The sequence below is a fragment of the Notolabrus celidotus genome, unplaced genomic scaffold, assembly GCF_009762535.1.
Source record: "Notolabrus celidotus isolate fNotCel1 unplaced genomic scaffold, fNotCel1.pri scaffold_134_arrow_ctg1, whole genome shotgun sequence".
Lineage (NCBI taxonomy): Eukaryota > Metazoa > Chordata > Actinopteri > Labriformes > Labridae > Notolabrus > Notolabrus celidotus.
Window position 1 is genome coordinate 73,658 of NW_023260014.1, and position 21,393 is coordinate 95,050.

At 49.3% G+C, this 21,393-nt stretch overlaps 2 protein-coding genes and 1 long non-coding RNA gene across 5 annotated transcripts in view; 2 read left to right on the top strand and 1 right to left on the bottom strand.

The window, feature by feature from the left end:
* Positions 1-1,137: 1,137 nt before the first annotated feature.
* LOC117808646 (polypyrimidine tract-binding protein 3-like) lies at positions 1,138-13,491 on the top strand. 2 transcript variants are annotated; one of them, XM_034678332.1, is made up of 14 exons: positions 1,138-1,308; positions 4,471-4,531; positions 4,642-4,808; positions 4,956-5,099; positions 5,212-5,367; positions 6,004-6,114; positions 6,519-6,675; positions 6,806-6,865; positions 7,104-7,216; positions 7,379-7,412; positions 7,556-7,648; positions 10,159-10,381; positions 12,563-12,640; positions 12,760-13,491. In XM_034678332.1, exons 2-14 carry the CDS (start codon positions 4,510-4,512, stop codon positions 12,890-12,892), a joined length of 1,491 nt encoding a protein of 496 aa, XP_034534223.1. In that variant the 5' UTR covers positions 1,138-1,308; positions 4,471-4,509; the 3' UTR covers positions 12,893-13,491. The 2 variants fall into 2 exon arrangements, with proteins under 2 accessions (XP_034534223.1, XP_034534222.1); XM_034678331.1 differs by lacking the exon at positions 1,138-1,308 and adding an exon at positions 4,019-4,320.
* Positions 13,492-13,805: 314 nt separating this feature from the next.
* Positions 13,806-16,000, top strand: LOC117808656. 2 transcript variants are annotated; one of them, XR_004630380.1, is made up of 2 exons: positions 13,806-15,017; positions 15,066-16,000. It is a non-coding gene; the product is annotated as an uncharacterized LOC117808656 (long non-coding RNA). The 2 variants fall into 2 exon arrangements; XR_004630381.1 differs by having other exon boundaries at positions 13,806-14,989.
* A 98-nt stretch (positions 16,001-16,098) lies between these two features.
* Positions 16,099-21,393, bottom strand: part of ugcg (UDP-glucose ceramide glucosyltransferase) — an 8,528-nt gene continuing 3,233 nt past the window's right edge. Inside the window, exons 2-10 of the mRNA XM_034678346.1 lie at positions 20,358-20,502; positions 20,121-20,223; positions 19,929-20,030; positions 19,619-19,731; positions 19,235-19,413; positions 19,067-19,153; positions 17,819-17,926; positions 17,608-17,686; positions 16,099-17,471 (exon numbers count right to left, since the gene is read on the bottom strand). Coding sequence (XP_034534237.1) covers positions 17,301-17,471; positions 17,608-17,686; positions 17,819-17,926; positions 19,067-19,153; positions 19,235-19,413; positions 19,619-19,731; positions 19,929-20,030; positions 20,121-20,223; positions 20,358-20,502 — 1,087 coding nt within the window. The 3' untranslated portion in view covers positions 16,099-17,300. The remainder of the gene's footprint in view (positions 17,472-17,607; positions 17,687-17,818; positions 17,927-19,066; positions 19,154-19,234; positions 19,414-19,618; positions 19,732-19,928; positions 20,031-20,120; positions 20,224-20,357; positions 20,503-21,393) is intronic.

The window sequence follows — 21,393 nt, forward strand, 5'->3', positions numbered from 1 at the left end:
AGCTCACTGAGACCAGACCACCAGACTGAGACCAGACCACCTCACTGAGACCAGACCACCTCACTGAGACCAGACCAGCTCACTGAGACCAGACCACCTCATTGAGACCAGACAGCAGTTTGTTTATTGTTTACACGTCCAGCTGTTCACAGGTGTCCACATGTTACACCTAATGCTGTTATATGATAATAATAATAATAATAATAATAATAATAATAATGATAATAATAATAATAATAATAATAATAATAATAATGATAATAATAATGATAATAATAATAATAATGATAATAATAATAATAATGATAATAATAATAATAATGATAATAATAATAATGATAATAATAATAATAATAATAATGATAATAATAATAATAATAATAATAATAATAATGATAATAATAATAATGATAATAATAATAATGATAATAATAATAATAATAATAATAATAATAATGATAATAATAATAATATATAGAACACCTCATATTACTTCATGTTAGTCATGTTATTATTTAATGAGGTCATCATTATACCTGTGCTTGTATCACACAGTATGACACATACAGATTACTAAATGACTGTGACCTTCACTGCAGCGTCATGAAGGTCATTGAACTCCTCAAAGACTCTGAGCACGCGCTCTGACAGTTTACCTGCAGGACACACAGAGGAGCGACCACCACACCTGAGAGGCAACCAACACACACCTCACACTCTGCTCTGTAACACCAAGCAGCCCCAGGTGATGAAGATGATGAAGGTGATGGTGATGAACAGTGGTTATAGAGACAGTATGACTAGCTATAATAAATTAAATATATTACATAAATATATAATATAAATATTGAATGTATTACATAATATATATTTAATATCAAATATAATATAAATATGTCAAATAAATATTTAGTATAAATAAACAGTATAATATTAATGTGTTATGAATAACAGGTCTCACAGTAAACAGGTGAATCATTTAGAAACAGATTTATTTATTAAACTGTTTTTATCTCAGAGGCTCAGAGTCTGTTTATTGATTATTGATTATTGATTATTGATTATTGTTTATTGATTGGTGGATATGATCGCCCCCCCCCTCTCCTCCTCTCGGCGTCCATGTCTTTATCATGACGTCACCAAACAGGAAGTGAGCTCGTTGTTCTTCATGGTCGCTGCTCGGCTGCAGAGAGGGAGGCTCGCGGACCAAAACAACTCTATATCTTCTTCTTCTTCTTCTTCTTCTTCATCCTCCTCTTCATCTTCATCCTCCTCTTCCTCCTCTTCATCATCGTGGACCATGGACGGGTGAGCGCGGGAAAACCCTCCCGAACCTTCCCTCTGTTTCCTCCCTCGCGTTTCCTTGGTGACTGAGCCGCACCCCCTCCCCCCCCCCCTCCTGTTTATTGTTTGTTGTTTATTGTTTACTAAAACGTTTCCCGCCACAGAGCCCTCCTCCTCTCGCGCTCTCCTCGTTTGTTTTGGTTAAAGTGAAGAGGAACGAGTCAGCGGCACGTTTGATCTGCTGAACTCTCGCGATAACTGAGTTTCCACAGAGCAGACGGCGCACCTGACAACCACCTGACAACCACCTGACAACCACCTGACAACCACCTGACAACCACCTGACAACCACCTGACAACCACCTGACAACCACCTGACAACCACCTGAGCTCTCTGACAACCACCTGATAACCACCTGATAACCACCTGGTAACCACCTGGTAACCACCTGGTAACCAACTGGTAACCAACTGGTAACCACCTGATAACCACCTGATAACCACCTGGTAACCACCTGGTAACCAACTGGTAACCACCTGATAACCACCTGAGCTCTCTGATAACCACCTGGTAACCACCTGGTAACCACCTGATACCCACCTGATACCCACCTGATACCCACCTGAGCTCTCTGATACCCACCTGAGCTCTCTGATACCCACCTGAGCTCTCTGATAACCACCTGATAACCACCTGATAACCACCTGGTAACCAACTGGTAACCACCTGATAACCACCTGATAACCACCTGAGCTCTCTGATAACCACCTGATAACCACCTGGTAACCACCTGATAACCACCTGATACCCACCTGATACCCACCTGAGCTCTCTGATAACCACCTGATAACCACCTGACAACCACCTGATAACCACCTGATAACCACCTGACAACCACCTGACAACCACCTGATAACCACCTGATAACCACCTGATAACCACCTGATAACCACCTGATAACCACCTGACAACCACCTGACAACCACCTGATAACCACCTGATAACCACCTGATAACCACCTGACAACCACCTGATAACCACCTGATAACCAACTGAGCTCTCTGATAACCACCTGATACCCACCTGAGCTCTCTGATAACCACCTGACAACCACCTGACAACCACCTGATAACCACCTGATAACCACCTGACAACCACCTCGTAACCACCTGATAACCACCTGAGCTCTCTGATAACCACCTGAGCTCTCTGATACCCACCTGAGCTCTCTGATACCCACCTGAGCTCTCTGATACCCACCTGAGCTCTCTGATAACCACCTGAGCTCTCTGATAACCACCTGATAACCACCTGATAACCACCTGGTAACCAACTGGTAACCACCTGATAACCACCTGATAACCACCTGAGCTCTCTGATAACCACCTGGTAACCAACTGATAACCACCTGATAACCACCTGATACCCACCTGATACCCACCTGAGCTCTCTGATAACCACCTGATAACCACCTGACAACCACCTGATAACCACCTGATAACCACCTGACAACCACCTGATAACCACCTGATAACCACCTGAGCTCTCTGATAACCACCTGAGCTCTCTGATAACCACCTGATAACCACCTGATAACCACCTGAGCTCTCTGATACCCACCTGAGCTCATGATAACCACCTGATAACCACCTGAGCTCTCTGATACCCACCTGAGCTCCCTGGTAACCACCTGAGCTCTCTGATACCCACCTGAGCTCTCTGATAACCACCTGAGCTCTCTGATAACCACCTGAGCTCTCTGATACCCACCTGAGCTCTCTGATAACCACCTGAGCTCTCTGATAACCACCTGAGCTCTCTGATACCCACCTGAGCTCTCTGATACCCACCTGAGCTCTCTGATACCCACCTGAGCTCTCTGATACCCACCTGAGCTCTCTGATACCCACCTGAGCTCTCTGATAACCACCTGAGCTCTCTGATACCCACCTGAGCTCTCTGATACCCACCTGAGCTCTCTGATAACCACCTGAGCTCTCTGATACCCACCTGAGCTCTCTGATACCCACCTGAGCTCTCTGATACCCACCTGAGCTCTCTGATAACCACCTGAGCCCTCTGATACCCACCTGAGCTCTCTGATACCCACCTGAGCTCTCTGATAACCACCTGAGCTCTCTGATACCCACCTGAGCTCTCTGATAACCACCTGAGCTCTCTGATACCCACCTGAGCTCTCTGATACCCACCTGAGCTCTCTGATAACCACCTGAGCTCTCTGATACCCACCTGAGCTCTCTGATACCCACCTGAGCTCTCTGATACCCACCTGAGCTCTCTGATAACCACCTGATACCCACCTGAGCTCCTGATAACCACCTGATACCCACCTGAGCTCCTGATAACCACCTGAGCTCTCTGATACCCACCTGAGCTCCTGATAACCACCTGAGCCCTCTGATAACCACCTGAGCTCTCTGATACCCACCTGAGCTCCTGTTAACCAGCTGAGCCCTCTGATAACCACCTGAGCTCTCTGATAACTACCTGATAACCACCTGAGCTCTCTGATAACCACCTGAGCTCTCTGATAACCACCTGAGCTCTCTGATAACCACCTGAGCTCTCTGATACCCACCTGAGCTCTCTGATACCCACCTGAGCTCTCTGATACCCACCTGAGCTCTCTGATACCCACCTGAGCTCTCTGATAACCACCTGAGCTCTCTGATAACCACCTGAGCTCTCTGATACCCACCTGAGCTCTCTGATACCCACCTGAGCTCTCTGATACCCACCTGAGCTCTCTGATAACCACCTGAGGCTTTCTTAAGTTCAACTTTCTGAATTCAAATTCAGAAATCAAGAGCTCAAAGATCTGAGCTGAGATCAGAAACAGGAAGCAGCACGTGTTTTCCTGTTCCCGGTTCTGGGATGATGATCTGAAGACCTCCTCTGAGTCTACAGCTCCTCTTATTATTATAGATCAGGAGAATCAGGGACACCGTGAAACCATCAGAGACAAGATGAGGACTGAGAGAGAGGGACTAAAGAGGAACCAGAGCAGAAACATGGTATTTAAATAACCATGGAAACACTTTCTGACCATGTGGAGTTCCATGTTTGAGATGAAGATGACGCTGGAGATATATTATGAGTCTGATATATATTGAAGTCCTATTGATCCTGTTCTGATCTTCAGTGATGGCGTGTGTTCTCTGCAGGAATCCGACTCGCCCTCCTCCCTCAGCGACTCTGAGAACATGAGCGCCGACCCGAGCCCAGGTGAGGTCTCTGTCCGGGTTTCGTGTTGGACGTTAACGTGGTCGTCACTGCACGCTAAAGTCTGTGAGCATGAAACTCTTCATCAAAGCTGTCTTTGTGTCTGTCCGCAGTGGATGGCACTGATAGGCTGTGTGTTTCTGAGCACGCTCAGTGCGTCCCATCTCGGGTCCTTCACCTGCGCCAGCTGCCTGTTGACGTCTCTGAACAGGAAGTGCTCGCTCTGGCACTTCCTTTTGGCAGAGTTAGTAAGCTGATAACATTGAAGGCCAAAAACCAGGTAACTGCTACAAGCTAACAGCTAACTGCTACAAGCTAACAGCTAACTGCTACAAGCTAATTGGACGTTAGCTAACTGTTAAAGCTAACTCGATGTTTCCTAAGATGTGATTGGTTCAGTGTTTTTATTGTGAAATCTTGTTTTTAGGCGTTTTTAGAAATGGCGTCGGAGGAGGCTGCTGTTGCCATGGTGAACTACTACACCTCGGCCCCGCCCACTGTCAGGAACCAGCCAGTCTTCATTCAGTACTCCAACCACCGCGAGCTCAAGACGGACAATCTGACCAATCAGGTAGCATGTAGCTGTGGCCCCTCCCACCTCCTCCTCCCACTCTGTCTCTGTTCACCTGAAGAAGTCAGCTTTGTTTGTTTGTTTGTTTGTTTGTTTGTTTGTTTGTTGACAGAGAGCAGCGCTGCAGGCTGTCAGCGCAGCAGCAGTGCATTCTGGGAACATGGCATCAGGAGGAGAGGGGCGGGGCTTAGTTCTCAGTCAGAGTCCTGTCCTGAGAATCATCGTAGAGAATTTGTTTTACCCGGTGACTCTGGAGGTCCTGCAGCAGGTCTGTGATCAGTTCTAAACCCCATTTCAGTCTGTGATCAGTTCTAAACCCCATTTCAGTCTGGGATCAGGTCTAAACCCCATTTCAGTCTGTGATCAGTTCTAAACCCCATTTCAGTCTGTGATCAGTTCTAAACCCCATTTCAGTCTGTGATCAGTTCTAAACCCCATTTCAGTCTGGGATCAGTTCTAAACCCCATTTCAGTCTGTGATCAGTTCTAAACCCCATTTCAGTCTGTGATCAGTTCTAAACCCCATTTCAGTCTGGGATCAGTTCTAAACCCCATTTCAGTCTGGGATCAGTTCTAAACCCCATTTCAGTCTGTGATCAGGTCTAAACCCCATTTCAGTCTGTGATCAGTTCTAAACCCCATTTCAGTCTGGGATCAGGTCTAAACCCCATTTCAGTCTGTGATCAGGTCTAAACCCCATTTCAGTCTGTGATCAGTTCTAGACCAGGTCTCAGTCTGTGATCAGTTCTAGACCAGGTCTCAGTCTGTGATCAGTTCTAGACCAGGTCTCAGTCTGTGATCAGTTCTAGACCAGGTCTCAGTCTGTGATCAGTTCTAGACCAGGTCTCAGTCTGTGATCAGTTCTAGACCAGGTCTCAGTCTGTGATCAGTGATCTGTGTTTCAGATCTTCAGTAAGTTCGGCTCGGTGTTGAAAATCATCACCTTCACCAGAAACAACCAGTTTCAGGCTCTGCTGCAGTTCAGTGACACCGTGAACGCTCAGCACGCCAAGACTGTGAGTCACTCACACACACACACACACACACACACACACACACACACACACACACACACACACACACACACACTAACACACTAACACACAACAAAGTGCCCGACTCAGAGTCTGAGTGTAGAGTTTTTATTGTTTCCACCAATCACAGCTATGAACCAATCAGACTTCAGCTCTGTGAACCAATCAGACTTCAGCTCTGTGAACCAATCAGACTTCAGCTCTGTGAACCAATCAGACGTCAGCTCTGTGAACCAATCAGACGTCAGCCCTGTGAACCAATCAGACGTCAGCTCTGTGAACCAATCAGACGTCAGCTCTGTGAACCAATCAGACGTCAGCCCTGTGAACCAATCAGACGTCAGCTCTGTGAACCAATCAGACGTCAGCTCTGTCCTGTCTTTCAGTCTCTGGACGGTCAGAACATCTATAACGGCTGCTGCACGCTGAAGATCGACTTCTCCAAACTGAGCATGCTCAATGTGAAGTACAACAACGACAAGAGCCGGGACTTCACCCGCGCAGACCTACCCACAGGAGAGCTAGACCCCACCGCAGCGTTCGGTGAGGACAGCTCATGCTAATGCTAACACCCACCATTGATCCAGGGTTACAGGCAGCGGGACACCTGAGTGTGTTCACCTGAAGGAGGGACGTCAGCTGAGGAGTGACTGAAGTGATCTGTGTGTTTCAGGTGTAGCTCTGCCTCCGTACGGAGCCGCGGCCTTCCCCCCAACCTTCCACACACACACGGGTGAGACACACACACACACGGGTGAGACACACACACACGGGTGAGACACACACACAGGGGTGAGACACACACACACGGGTGAGACACACACACAGGGGTGAGACACACACAGACACACACACATGGACATAAACTAACCCTCGACCTTTGTGAGTCTGTTTTAAATAAAGTTTAGGTTTGAATCTAAAGACCTGTACGCTGCGCTCTGAGTCTGTTTTAAATAAAGTTTTTCTCTCAGGTCTGTCGATGGCGGCCGTCCCGGGCTCGTTGGTGTCTCCTCCTCGTGTCTCTCTGCAGGTGGCGCCTCCTGCTGTCCACTCAGTGCTGCTGGTATCCAACCTTAACCCAGAGGTCAGAGGTCACACACACACTCCCACTCTCTCTCACACACACACACACATACACAAACACACACACACACACACATACACAAACACACACACACACACACATACACAAACACACACACACACACACACACACTGACTGCAATGTGTGTGTTTGTCTCTGCAGAGCGTCTCCCCTCACTGTCTGTTCATCCTGTTCGGTGAGAGGAAGTCTGACCTGCAGACGAAACGCTGACCTGAGAGAGACAAGGAGAACTAAGCAGCTCTGTGTGTGTGTGTGTGTGTGTGTGTGTGTGTGTGTGTGTGTGTGTGTGTGTGTGTGTGTGTGTGTGTGTTTTTTCAGGTGTTTATGGGGACGTTCAGAGAGTTAAAATCCTCTTCAACAAAAAGGAGAGCGCTCTGGTTCAGATGAGCGACGGCACTCAGGCTCAGCTGGGTCTGACATGCTCTTATTTTGAAAATCCTCTCTCTGTGTGTGAACATGTTTAGATGAAGGTGTAGTTCAGATCTCTGCAGGTGAACATGTTTAGATGAAGGTGTAGTTCAGATCTCTGCAGGTGAACATGTTTAGATGAAGGTGTAGTTCAGATCTCTGCAGGTGAACATGTTTAGATGAAGGTGTAGTTCAGATCTCTGCAGGTGAACATGTTAGATGAAGGTGTAGTTCAGATCTCTACAGGTGAACATGTTTAGATGAAGGTGTAGTTCAGATCTCTACAGGTGAACATGTTTAGATGAAGGTGTAGTTCAGATCTCTACAGGTGAACATGTTTAGATGAAGGTGTAGTTCAGATCTCTACAGGTGAACATGTTTAGATGAAGGTGTAGTTCAGATCTCTACAGGTGAACATGTTTAGATGAAGGTGTAGTTCAGATCTCTACAGGTGAACATGTTTAGATGAAGGTGTAGTTCAGATCTCTGCAGGTGAACATGTTTAGATGAAGGTGTAGTTCAGATCTCTGCAGGTGAACATGTTTAGATGAAGGTGTAGTTCAGATCTCTGCAGGTGAACATGTTTAGATGAAGGTGTAGTTCAGATCTCTACAGGTGAACATGTTTAGATGAAGGTGTAGTTCAGATCTCTAGCAGGTGAACATGTTTAGATGAAGGTGTAGTTCAGATCTCTACAGGTGAACATGTTTAGATGAAGGTGTAGTTCAGATCTCTGCAGGTGAACATGTTTAGATGAAGGTGTAGTTCAGATCTCTACAGGTGAACATGTTTAGATGAAGGTGTAGTTCAGATCTCTGCAGGTGAACATGTTTAGATGAAGGTGTAGTTCAGATCTCTACAGGTGAACATGTTTAGATGAAGGTGTAGTTCAGATCTCTACAGGTGAACATGTTTAGATGAAGGTGTAGTTCAGATCTCTACAGGTGAACATGTTTAGATGAAGGTGTAGTTCAGATCTCTACAGGTGAACATGTTTAGATGAAGGTGTAGTTCAGATCTCTACAGGTGAACATGTTTAGATGAAGGTGTAGTTCAGATCTCTACAGGTGAACATGTTTAGATGAAGGTGTAGTTCAGATCTCTACAGGTGAACATGTTTAGATGAAGGTGTAGTTCAGATCTCTACAGGTGAACATGTTTAGATGAAGGTGTAGTTCAGATCTCTGCAGGTGAACATGTTTAGATGAAGGTGTAGTTCAGATCTCTACAGGTGAACATGTTTAGATGAAGGTGTAGTTCAGATCTCTGCAGGTGAACATGTTTAGATGAAGGTGTAGTTCAGATCTCTGCAGGTGAACATGTTTAGATGAAGGTGTAGTTCAGATCTCTACAGGTGAACATGTTTAGATGAAGGTGTAGTTCAGATCTCTGCAGGTGAACATGTTTAGATGAAGGTGTAGTTCAGATCTCTACAGGTGAACATGTTTAGATGAAGGTGTAGTTCAGATCTCTACAGGTGAACATGTTTAGATGAAGGTGTAGTTCAGATCTCTACAGGTGAACATGTTTAGATGAAGGTGTAGTTCAGATCTCTGCAGGTGAACATGTTTAGATGAAGGTGTAGTTCAGATCTCTACAGGTGAACATGTTTAGATGAAGGTGTAGTTCAGATCTCTGCAGGTGAACATGTTTAGATGAAGGTGTAGTTCAGATCTCTACAGGTGAACATGTTTAGATGAAGGTGTAGTTCAGATCTCTGCAGGTGAACATGTTTAGATGAAGGTGTAGTTCAGATCTCTACAGGTGAACATGTTTAGATGAAGGTGTAGTTCAGATCTCTACAGGTGAACATGTTTAGATGAAGGTGTAGTTCAGATCTCTACAGGTGAACATGTTTAGATGAAGGTGTAGTTCAGATCTCTACAGGTGAACATGTTTAGATGAAGGTGTAGTTCAGATCTCTGCAGGTGAACATGTTTAGATGAAGGTGTAGTTCAGATCTCTGCAGGTGAACATGTTTAGATGAAGGTGTAGTTCAGATCTCTACAGGTGAACATGTTTAGATGAAGGTGTAGTTCAGATCTCTGCAGGTGAACATGTTTAGATGAAGGTGTAGTTCAGATCTCTACAGGTGAACATGTTTAGATGAAGGTGTAGTTCAGATCTCTACAGGTGAACATGTTTAGATGAAGGTGTAGTTCAGATCTCTACAGGTGAACATGTTTAGATGAAGGTGTAGTTCAGATCTCTGCAGGTGAACATGTTTAGATGAAGGTGTAGTTCAGATCTCTACAGGTGAACATGTTTAGATGAAGGTGTAGTTCAGATCTCTACAGGTGAACATGTTTAGATGAAGGTGTAGTTCAGATCTCTGCAGGTGAACATGTTTAGATGAAGGTGTAGTTCAGATCTCTACAGGTGAACATGTTTAGATGAAGGTGTAGTTCAGATCTCTACAGGTGAACATGTTTAGATGAAGGTGTAGTTCAGATCTCTACAGGTGAACATGTTTGAACAGAGACGATGATGTTTGTGTTTTTTCTTCGTGACAGCGATGAGTCACCTGAACGGCCAGCGTCTCCATGGTAACGTGATCAGGGTGATGCTATCCAAACACCCCGTGGTGCAGCTTCCTCGAGGGGGGGCGGGGCAAGAAGAGCAGGTGCTGACACGTGACTTCTCAGGCTCCGCCCTCCACCGCTTCAAGAAACCCGGATCCAAAAACTTTAACAACATCTTCCCTCCGTCAGCGACCCTACACCTCTCCAACATCCCGTAAGACTCGCTCGGTGTCTCCTGCAGCTACACCTCCTTCTGTCTCTGTCTCCTGCAGCTACACCTCCTTCTGTCTGTGTCTCCTGCAGCTACACCTCCTTCTGTCTCTGTCTCCTGCAGCTACACCTCCTTCTGTCTCTGTCTCCTGCAGCTACACCTCCTTCTGTCTCTGTCTCCTGCAGCTACACCTCCTTCTGTCTGTGTCTCCTGCAGCTACACCTCCTTCTGTCTCTGTCTCCTGCAGCTACACCTCCTTCTGTCTGTGTCTCCTGCAGCTACACCTCCTTCTGTCTCTGTCTCCTGCAGCTACACCTCCTTCTGTCTCTGTCTCCTGCAACTACACCTCCTTCTCTCTGTGTCTCCTGCAGCTACACCTCCTTCTCTCTGTGTCTCCTGCAGCTACACCTCCTTCTCTCTGTGTCTCCTGCAGCTACACCTCCTTTTCTCCCTGTCTCCGGCAGCTACACCTCCTTCTCTCTGTCTCCTGCAGCTACACCTCCTTCTCTCTGTCTCCTGCAGCTACACCTCCTTCTCTCTGTCTCCTGCAGCTACACCTCCTTCACTCTGTCTCCTGCAGCTACACCTCCTTCTCTCTGTCTCCTGCAGCTACACCTCCTTCTGTCTCTGTCTCCTGCAGCTACACCTCCTTCTGTCTGTGTCTCCTGCAGCTACACTTCCTTCTGTCTGTGTCACCTGCAGCTACACCTCCTTCTGTCTGTGTCACCTGCAGCTACACCTCCTTCTGTCTGTGTCACCTGCAGCTACACCTCCTTCTGTCTCTGTCTCCTGCAGCTACACCTCCTTCTCTCTGTGTCTCCTGCAGCTACACCTCCTTCTGTCTGTCTCCTGCAGCTACACCTCCTTCTCTCTGTCTCCTGCAGCTACACCTCCTTCTCTCTGTCTCCTGCAGCTACACCTCCTTCTCTCTGTCTCCTGCAGCTACACCTCCTTTACTCTGTCTCCTGCAGCTACACCTCCTTCTCTCTGTCTCCTGCAGCTACACCTCCTTCTCTGTCTCCTGCAGCTACACCTCCTTCTCTCTGTCACCTGCAGCTACACCTCCTTCTCTCTCTGTCTCCTGCAGCTACACCTCCTTCTCTCTCTGTCTCCTGCAGCTACACCTCCTTCTCTGTCTCCTGCAGCTACACCTCCTTCACTCTGTCTCCTGCAGCTACACCTCCTTCTCTCTGTCTCCTGCAGCTACACCTCCTTCTCCGTCTCCTGCAGCTACACCTCCTTCTCTCTCTGTCTCCTGCAGCTACACCTCCTTCTCTCTCTGTCTCCTGCAGCTACACCTCCTTCTCTCTGTCTCCGGCAGCTACACCTCCTTCACTCTCTGTCTCCTGCAGCTACACCTCCTTCACTCTGTCTCCTGCAGCTACACCTCCTTTTCTCTCTGTCTCCGGCAGCTACACCTCCTTCTCTCTCTGTCTCCTGCAGCTACACCTCCTTCTCTCTGTCTCCGGCAGCTACACCTCCTTCACTCTCTGTCTCCTGCAGCTACACCTCCTTCTCTCTCTGTCTCCTGCAGCTTCACCTCCTTCTCTCTGTCTCCTGCAGCTACACCTCCTTCACTCTGTCTCCTGCAGCTACACCTCCTTCACTCTGTCTCCTGCAGCTACACCTCCTTCTGTCTCTGTCTCCTGCAGCTACACCTCCTTCTGTCTCTGTCTCCTGCAGCTACACCTCCTTCTCTGTCTCCTGCAGCTACACCTCCTTCACTCTGTCTCCTGCAGCTACACCTCCTTCTCTCTCTGTCTCCTGCAGCTACACCTCCTTCTCTGTCTCCTGCAGCTACACCTCCTTCTCTCTCTGTCTCCTGCAGCTCCACCTCCTTCTCTCTCTGTCTCCTGCAGCTACACCTCCTTCACTCTGTCTCCTGCAGCTACACCTCCTTCTGTCTGTCTCCTGCAGCTACACCTCCTTCACTCTGTCTTCGCAGCTACACCTCCTTCTCTCTCTGTCTCCTGCAGCTACACCTCCTTCTCTCTCTGTCTCCTGCAGCTACACCTCCTTCACTCTGTCTCCTGCAGCTACACCTCCTGCAGCTACACCTCCTTCTCTCTGTCTCCTGCAGCTACACCTCCTTCACTCTGTCTCCTGCAGCTACACCTCCTTCTCTCTGTCTCCTGCAGCTACACCTCCTGCAGCTACACCTCCTTCTCTCTGTGTCTCCTGCAGATCCACCGTCAGTGAGGAGCTGCTGAAGGACTTCTTCTCCTCCGCTGGATTCACAGTCAAAGCCTTCAAGTTCTTCCAGTGAGTCAGACTCGTCTCTCAGAGCGACCGGCCTCAGATGCTGAAGGTTAAAGCTCCTGTGTCCTCGTCCAATCACCTGTGGTCGTGTGTTTGATGATGTCACTTCCTCTCTCTTACAGGAAGGACAGGAAGATGGCTCTGATGCAGCTGGCGTCCGTGGAGGAGGCCATCGAGGCTCTGATCGCTCTGCACGACCACCAGCTGGACCACAACCAGCACCTCCGAGTCTCCTTCTCCAAGTCCACCATCTGACCCCGAGTCCCCTTGTCCAAGTCCACCATCTGACCCCAAGTCCCCTTCTCCAAGTCCACCATCTGACCCCGAGTCCCCTTCTCCAAGTCCACCATCTGACCCCGAGTCCCCTTCTCCAAATCCACCATCTGACCCCGAGTCCCCTTCTCCAAGTCCACCATCTGACCCCAAGTCCCCTTCTGCAAGTCCTCCATCTGACCCCAAGTCCCCTTCTCCAAGTCCACCATCTGACCCCGAGTCCCCTTCTCCAAGTCCTCCATCTGACCCCGAGTCCTCTTCCCTGAGTCCACCATCTGACCCGGAGTCTCCTTCTCCAAGTCCACCATCAGGTCCTGAGTCTCCTTCCCTGAGTCCACTGATTGGTGGGACTGAATGGACCAATGGGAGGGCTTCCTGTGCCTACGAACTCTGTGACATCACAGTGATAGACGCTAACGTTTCTATGGTTACACAGGTTACAGAGCACATTCCTGAGCAGCCCTGGCGCTGCATTCTGGGTAACGGAGTCCAAAAAAGAGCGAATGTGAGTTGAACTGATTCAGAACTCTTTTTACAGTTAGTCAAAGAACCTTTCAAAATAAAACAACTTTTTAAGGTTCTGTTGATAAAAGCTTTTATTTTGGCGGGGATCAAAGTTTGGTCTTTAATCTGAAGTCGTTTGTTCAGATTATTTTTCTCTGACTTTGAAAAAAAATTGTTTTTAAATGAAATTTTTTTTATTTTAAAATGTTAAAGTGAACTTCCTTTAATGACGAAACGACCAGTTCAATACTTCTGATCAGAGACGTGCCTTTGCCACGCCACGCCACGCCACGCCACGCCACGCCACGCCACGCCACGCCACGCCACGCCACGCCACGCCACGCCACGCCACGCCACGCCACGCCACACCACGCTTCAGATTAAAGGGTTATTATTATTTATCATTATTAATATAATATTTATTATTTCATTATATTTATTAATTTGTTTCTTTTTTATATTATTATTATTTTAACTGTTTTCTATGTTTTTGAAGTCTCAGACTTCTGTGCCTTATTTGCGAGTCTCTCTGCTGGTCTGGTTTTGTCTCTGCTGGTCTGGTTTTGTCTCTGCTGGTCTGGTTTTGTCTCTGCTGGTCTGGTTTTGTCTCTCTGCTGGTCTGGTTTTGTCTCTGCTGGTCTGGTTTTGTCTCTGCTGGTCTGGTTTTGTCTCTGCTGGTCTGGTTTGATCCCTCCTCAGATGTTTATATTATATTGATCAGGTTTTTAAATAATGAATGTATTTATACTCTGAAGCAGTTCTTGTGCTTGAAGTCCGCCCCCCCTGACGTACCCGTGTGAGTGTGTTTCAGGACTGTCAGGATCCATATCAGTCAATCGATCCGGGTCACGTCCTCGCTCTGCTGTTCTAACCTTTGAATGAAGTTCTGTCTTGAAGCCTTAAAAAGGGGGCGGGGTCTAACCAAGCCAAAGTTTTTGTGCCTTTTAATTGTATTATGACATCACTTCCTGTTTAAAGGGTTCCCAGACTCCTCGAAAATGTGATTCTATGAAGTTTAGGTTTACCAACCTTTCATTAAACCCCGCCCACATGTAGTCCCGCCCACACGCAGAGCCCCGCCCACACGCAGAGCCCCGCCCACACGTAGAGTCCCGCCCACACGTAGAGTCCCGCCCACATGCAGAGCCCCGCCCACATGTAGAGTTCCGCCCACTGCGTCCCCTGTCCTTCATGAAGGAACTCACTGAGGGTGTGTCAGTGTTACCTGATAAACACCTGTTGACTTACTGACTGTAAATACCTGCTTACCTGAACACGAGGACCGAGACTCAGAGGGACCAGATCCAGATCAAGAACCAGGATTCTTCTCATTGGAGGAGAGCTCGTCTCTGTCCATCCATCACTTTTCCTAATGTGTGTCACAGACAGAAGGTCACTCATGGTCACGTGTAACACATGTCATGCGGTTCTGATGGTTACATGTTCTATTACAGAGTTTATAACCAGCTGTTATAACACGTATAAATATGTAAACAGGAAACTTCATAGAATCACGACGTGGATCGACTCCCTGAACTCATGAGCATGATCTCAGGTCACATGAGGTCACGTGAGGTCATGAGGTCCCATGATGTCACGTGAGGTCATGATGTCCCATGAGATCACATGGGGTCCCATGAGGTCATGTGAGGTCATGATGTCCCATGAGATCACATGGGGTCCCATGAGGTAATGTGAGGTCATGATGTCCCATGAGATCACATGGGGTCCCATGAGGTCACGTGAGGTCATGATGTCCGATGAGATCACATGGGGTCCCATGAGGTCATGTGAGGTCATGATGTCCCATGAGATCAAATGGGGTCCCATGAGGTCATGATGTCCAATGAGATCACATGGGGTCCCATGAGGTCATGATGTCCCATGAGATCACATGGGGTCCCATGAGGTCATGATGTCCCATGAGATCACATGGGGTCCCGTGAGGTCATGATGTCCCATGAGATCAAATGGGGTCCCATGAGGTCATGATGTCCCATGAGATCACATGGGGTCCCGTGAGGTCATGATGTCCCATGAGATCACATGGGGTCCCATGAGGTCACGTGAGGGCATGTGAGGTCATGAGGTCCCGTGATGTCCCATGAGATCACTTTTGGTCCCATGAGGTCCCTTGATGTTCCATGTGATCACCCGGGGTCACATGAGGTCCTGTGAGATCACTTGAGGTCACATGAGGTCCCGTGAGGTCATGCAGTCCCGTGAGGTCCCATGAAGTCACATGCGGTCCCGTTTCTGTGCAGAGTTGGATGTTGGTCTCTTGAAGTCCTCGTAGAGATTCAGGGATTTTGTGAGAACTGGAAACCTTCAGGAGACTCTGGGATCGAAGCGGTTTCGTTTATTTTCTGAGGATCTGATCCAGCTCTGAGCTCCATGATGACTGTAGAGGTGTTGTGGTGCATTGTGGGAGCAGCAGGGACTCTAAGTTATTAAGACATCATCGTCATCTTCATCATGTGAAGTGTTTTATTGTATCAGTGCATGGGGGGGGGATTGTTTTATTCTGAAAGGGCGACAGGAAGTTGTAGCATGAACCACTGAATAAATAAATCATCTGACAACCAATCACTGTCCTCTGTTTCTGCTAACTCCGCCCACTGGCTGCCCCCACAGCCAATCAGACTCCAGACCTCCTCTGCAAACAAACACAGCTGGAGCTTCAGTTTGAAAGGATAAAACTTTATTGTTCGTGTGTTGACACAACCCTCCTCTGTGATTGGTCGCTTCGCAGACTACAGCAGATAATTTAAAAAAACAGACAAATCCTACTGATCTCATTGGACGACAGCGACAGTGGTTCGTCCGACCCAAAGATGATGTCATCAACCAAACCTCCTGATGCTATGCTAACAGCTAAAGGCTAACAGTAGAGCAACACAGCTTTAAAAAACATCCGCCATCTCACACACGCACACACACACGCACGCGTGCGTGCACGCACGCACACACACACACACACACACACACACACACACACACACACACACACACACAGTACAGTGTTCAGACTTTAACAAACGTTCAGAAATGTTCTTCTTCTGTTGATTTGTTTGTTTTTTGGTCCTGTGTCTACTTGTTTGTGTGTTTACTTGTTGTTTGTGTGTTTACTTGTTTGTGTGTTTACTTGTTTGTGTGTTTACTTGTTTACTTGCTTGTGGTGTCGGTGAATCTGGTGAAATGTCGGACAGAATACTGACTCATTCAGTGCTGAAGGGGTTAAAAGGGGAGGGGTTCAAATGAAAGCTGAACAGCCAATCAGAGCAGAGTGAAGAAGTAAACATGTTGTTTATTGAAGTTCTGAAAGATGCGTTTGTGTCCCGTAAACAAATGTCTGACTGAGGCCTGTTTTGAAATGAAGTCGTCTGATTGGACGATAAAGGTCAGGTGTTTATCTTTAAAGAGTTTCTCATTCACAGCCTGACTACCCCTAACAAGGGTCCAGGACTCTCTCCGGACCACAGAGACCCTTTCAGTTTCTGTTCCTCCTTCAGGACCTCAGACTCAAAGATCTACGAGGACACAGAAAAGATCAGCCAATCAGGAGACTGCTCTTTAACTCCTCTCTCCTGATTGGCTCTCTCTCTTCTTCATAGACTGATCAAAGATCAGAGGATTCAGTGCGACGCATTACTCCCCTGTTTCTCTAGTTTTATCATTCCTGCATTTCTATTGGCTTGTTCTGGCATTGTTTAGTTTAGCACCAAAAGGAACATAAATAGTTACACACACACACACACACACACACACACACACACACACACACACACAGTCACACACACACACACTTTTCCTCATAAAAAAACAAAAACAAACATCAGTCTTTTCCTCCCGCCTCCCCAGAGGAGGTCGGGGGTCACCGTGGGAGCTACACGTCCAGGATCTCCTCCGCCGTTCCTCCGCAGCGCAGGCGGTAGCGTCCCGTCCGCCAGCTGATGGTCGGGTCCCACAGAGCCGAGAGGAAGATCTGCACCGCCATCGACTCCCTGATGAACCACGCAACGGCGAAGTCCAGCTTAGAGAAGCACAGAGGACCGCCCTGCGGAGGAGGTCATCAATCAATCAATCGATCAATCAGTGAGTCAGTGAGTCAGTGAGTCAGTGAGTCAGTGAGTCAGTGAGTCAGTGAGCCTCACAGTGAGAGCTCAGTGAAATATAAGATCTCTGAGAGGTACCTGAACTCCTGTCAGCTGGATGTAGTCAAATATAAACCAGGCCAGACAGTGACACATGAAGAACACCATCATGTCCCACCTGCAAAACACACACACACACACACACACACACACACACACACACACACACACACAGAGAGTCTTTCAGGTCATGTTGAGCACACGTCTTGGTCACCTGCTGTCTGCTCCTGCTCTCTGATTGGCTGCCTACCTGAACACATAATGAGCCGCCCAGCCAATGATGAGGCTCGCCAGGAAGCACTCAGAGACCGGCTCCAGCACCGTACCCGGCAACATGTTGATCCGCAACTTAGTCCACCTGACAGAACGAGAGGAGGAGAGGAGGGGAGAGGAGAGGAGGGGAGAGGAGGGGAGGGGAGGAGAGGAGGAGAGGAGGAGGAGGGGAGGGGAGGAGGAGAGGAGGGGAGGGGAGGAGGAGAGGAGAGGAGAGGAGGGGAGAGGAGAGGAGAGGAGGGGAGAGGAGGGGAGGAGAGGAGGAGAGGAGAGGAGGAGGAGAGGAGGGGAGAGGAGGGGAGAGGAGAGGAGGAGAGGAGGGGAGGAGAGGAGGAGAGGAGAGGAGGAGGAGAGGAGAGGAGAGGAGGGGAGAGGAGGGGAGGAGAGGAGGAGAGGAGAGGAGGAGGAGAGGAGAGGAGAGGAGGGGAGAGGAGGGGAGAGGAGAGGAGAGGAGAGGAGAGGAGAGGAGAGGAGAGGAGGTGAGTGGAGGGGAGGAGTGGAGAGTAGGCGGAGCGGATAGGAGAGCAGGCGAGAGCAGGGGAGAGGAGAGGAGAGGAGAGGAGAGGAGAGGAGAGGAGGGGAGAGGAGGGAGAGGAGAGGAGAGGAGAGGAGGGAGAGGAGGGGAGAGGAGAGGAGAGGAGGGGAGAGGAGGGGAGAGGAGAGGAGAGGAGGGGAGAGGAGGGGAGAGGAGAGGAGAGGAGAGGAGAGGAGGGGAGAGGAGGGGAGAGGAGAGGAGAGGAGGGGAGAGGAGGGGAGAGGAGAGGAGAGGAGGGGAGAGGAGGGGAGAGGAGGAGAGAGGAGGGGAGAGGAGGAGAGGAGAGGAGAGGAGAGGAGAGGAGGAGAGAGGAGAGGAGGGGAGAGGAGGGGAGAGGAGGAGAGAGGAGGGGAGAGGAGGAGAGGAGAGGAGAGGAGAGGAGAGGAGGGGAGAGGAGAGGAGGGGAGAGGAGGGGAGAGGAGAGGAGGGGAGAGGAGGGGAGAGGAGGGGAGAGGAGGGAGAGGAGGAGAGAGGAGGGGAGGAGAGGAGGAGAGGAGAGGAGGAGAGGAGGGGACATTTAACCCTTTCATAATCAGTACCAACGATCACATCTCTCTCATATCATCATTTAAACACACACTCTCTCTCTCTCTCTCACACACACACACACACACACACACACACACACACACACACACACACACACACACAGGTATGATAACAGCCAATCAGACGAAGAGCTGAGGTCACCTGATCATTCGGGATTGAAACTGGCCGATGGAGTACGACCCGGAGTTCTGCAGCGCCACCTGCGTCGCCATGGAGAACTTCCATCCTCTGAGGAGACAAACAGTTTGATTCTCTTTCAGAGACACACACAGACCGCAGGAGCTAATGCTGACATGCTAACACGCTAACCTGTCAGCTATAGCTTTAGCCATGAAGTAATCCTCGGCGATGTACTGAGCGAACGCCACCAATCCACCGGCCTGATCCAGCACGTCCTTCCTCATCAGACACGACATCCCCGTCACGCACTTTATCCCTGTCACGTTAGCCGAGATGTAGGAGCGAGGGTGGGACGTCCCAAAGTACACCTGGACACACGTTAGCATCTGTTAGCATCAGTAAAGCTAAACACTATCCCGCCACGTTAACACAGATGCTACAATATTAGCTTGACAGGCTAGAGTTAGTTAGCATCTCAGACCCAGTGTAATGAGACGTTAGCATTGATAGCTAGCATGAGAGTGTTTGAAGACAGTCTGCAGACTTAGCATGAGGCTAGCTCATTAGCCGCACCTGCTCCAGCGTGGCGGCAAAGCCTTGGCGATCTGCAACGTACGGCAACCCGTGGACCAACCCGACCTTCTCCGTCATCTGATTGGTCAAATCTGTGAGGGTGTCAGGTTTCACTGGAGAACACACACACAACACACACACATGCACACACACAGACACGCACACACACACACACAGACACATACACACACACACATTCAGACACAAACACAAACACACACACACACACACACACACACACACACACACACACAGTTAGCATCATAGCGGGTCGGTCCCAGTGTGTGAGGTCACAGGAAGTGGTTCTGACCTCTGATGCCGCTGTCACAGATCCAGACCAGGCTGTACTTGGCTCCTTCGTAGCCCGGCATCAGGTTGTTGATCTTGGGGTTGATTCCGACCTTCTTCCCCCCTGAGGACCAGAGATCAGCACATGCTAACGTTAGCTGCTAACGATAATAAGTGTGTTGTAAGAACGGGACGCAGCACGCCGTCTCCTCACCGATGAATAACCGGGCGTCCACGTTCGGATATTTCCCCAACAGCTTTTTACAAACGTCCACCGCCGGATCGTCCTGATCCTGGACGCAGAGCAGGATCTCATACTGCGGGACAGAGACCAGGCGGCGTGAGAGGGCGGAGCTACAAGACGTTAGCATGTTCAACAACCCAACACACACACACACACACACACTGCAGTGTCTCAGGTAGGGGGTGAGGGGGTGGGGGTGGGGGGTACCTTGGGGTAGTCCAGAGTGAAGAAGGTCTCCAGGTTGGAGATCAGGTTTGGGTCGACCCCCTTCAGAGGCTTCAGCAGAGAGACTCCTGCCAGCTGGATGAACGGCTGTTTGACCTCTGACCTCTTCTTGTGGAGGTGAAGGCGCCTGAGACACAGAGAGGTCAAAGGTCAGGAGGAACATCATCAGGAGGACAGAGGAGAGAGGACAGAGGGGCTGAGGACGGAGGAGAGAAGACAGAGGAGAGAGGGGCTGAGGACAGAGGAGAGAGGACAGAGGAGAGAGGACAGAGGGGCTGAGGACGGAGGAGAGAAGACAGAGGAGAGAGGGGCTGAGGACAGGGGAGCTGAGGACAGAGGAGAGAGGACAGAGGAGAGAGGACAGAGGAGAGAGGACAGAGGAGAGAGGACAGAGGAGCCGAGGACAGAGGAGCCGAGGACAGAGGGGCTGAGGACAGAGGGGCTGAGGACAGAGGAGAGAGGACAGAGGAGAGAGGGGCTGAGGACAGAGGAGCTGAGGACAGAGGAGCCAAGGACAGAGGAGCTGAGAACAGAGGAGCCGAGGACAGAGGAACCGAGGACAGAGGAGAGAGGACAGAGGAGAGAGGGGCTGAGGACAGAGGAGCCGAGGACAGAGGAGAGAGGACAGAGGAGAGAGGACAGAGGGGCCGAGGACAGAGAAGCCGAGGACAGAGGGGCTGAGGACAGAGGAAGCTGCAGAATCAGGAACAGAGACTGGTCTAAGTCTAAAGGTCTGAGAAGCTAAACAGGTCTTCACCTCCTCTGTGTCAAAGAGAGTCCACCTGCCTGGGAGGCCTGAGAGACCTGGGAGACCTGAGGGACCTGAGAGACCTGAGGGACCTGAGAGACCTGAGGGACCTGAGACACCTGAGAGACCTGAGACACCTGAGAGACCTGAGGGACCTGAGACACCTGAGAGACCTGAGGGACCTGAGGGAACTGAGGGACCTGAGAGACCTGAGGGACCTGAGGGACCTGAGAGACCTGAGAGACCTGAGGGACCTGAAGGTCCTGAGGG

Coding starts and splice junctions, on each gene's coding strand:
- LOC117808646 (XM_034678331.1), top strand. CDS start 4,273: ATGAGGACTGAGAGAGAGGGACTAAAGAGGAACCAGAGCAGAAACATG. Junction 6,866..7,103: donor AACCTTCCACACACACACGG/GTGAGACACACA, acceptor TTTTTCTCTCAG/GTCTGTCGATGGCGGCCGTC. Junction 12,641..12,759: donor AAAGCCTTCAAGTTCTTCCA/GTGAGTCAGACT, acceptor TCTCTCTTACAG/GAAGGACAGGAAGATGGCTC.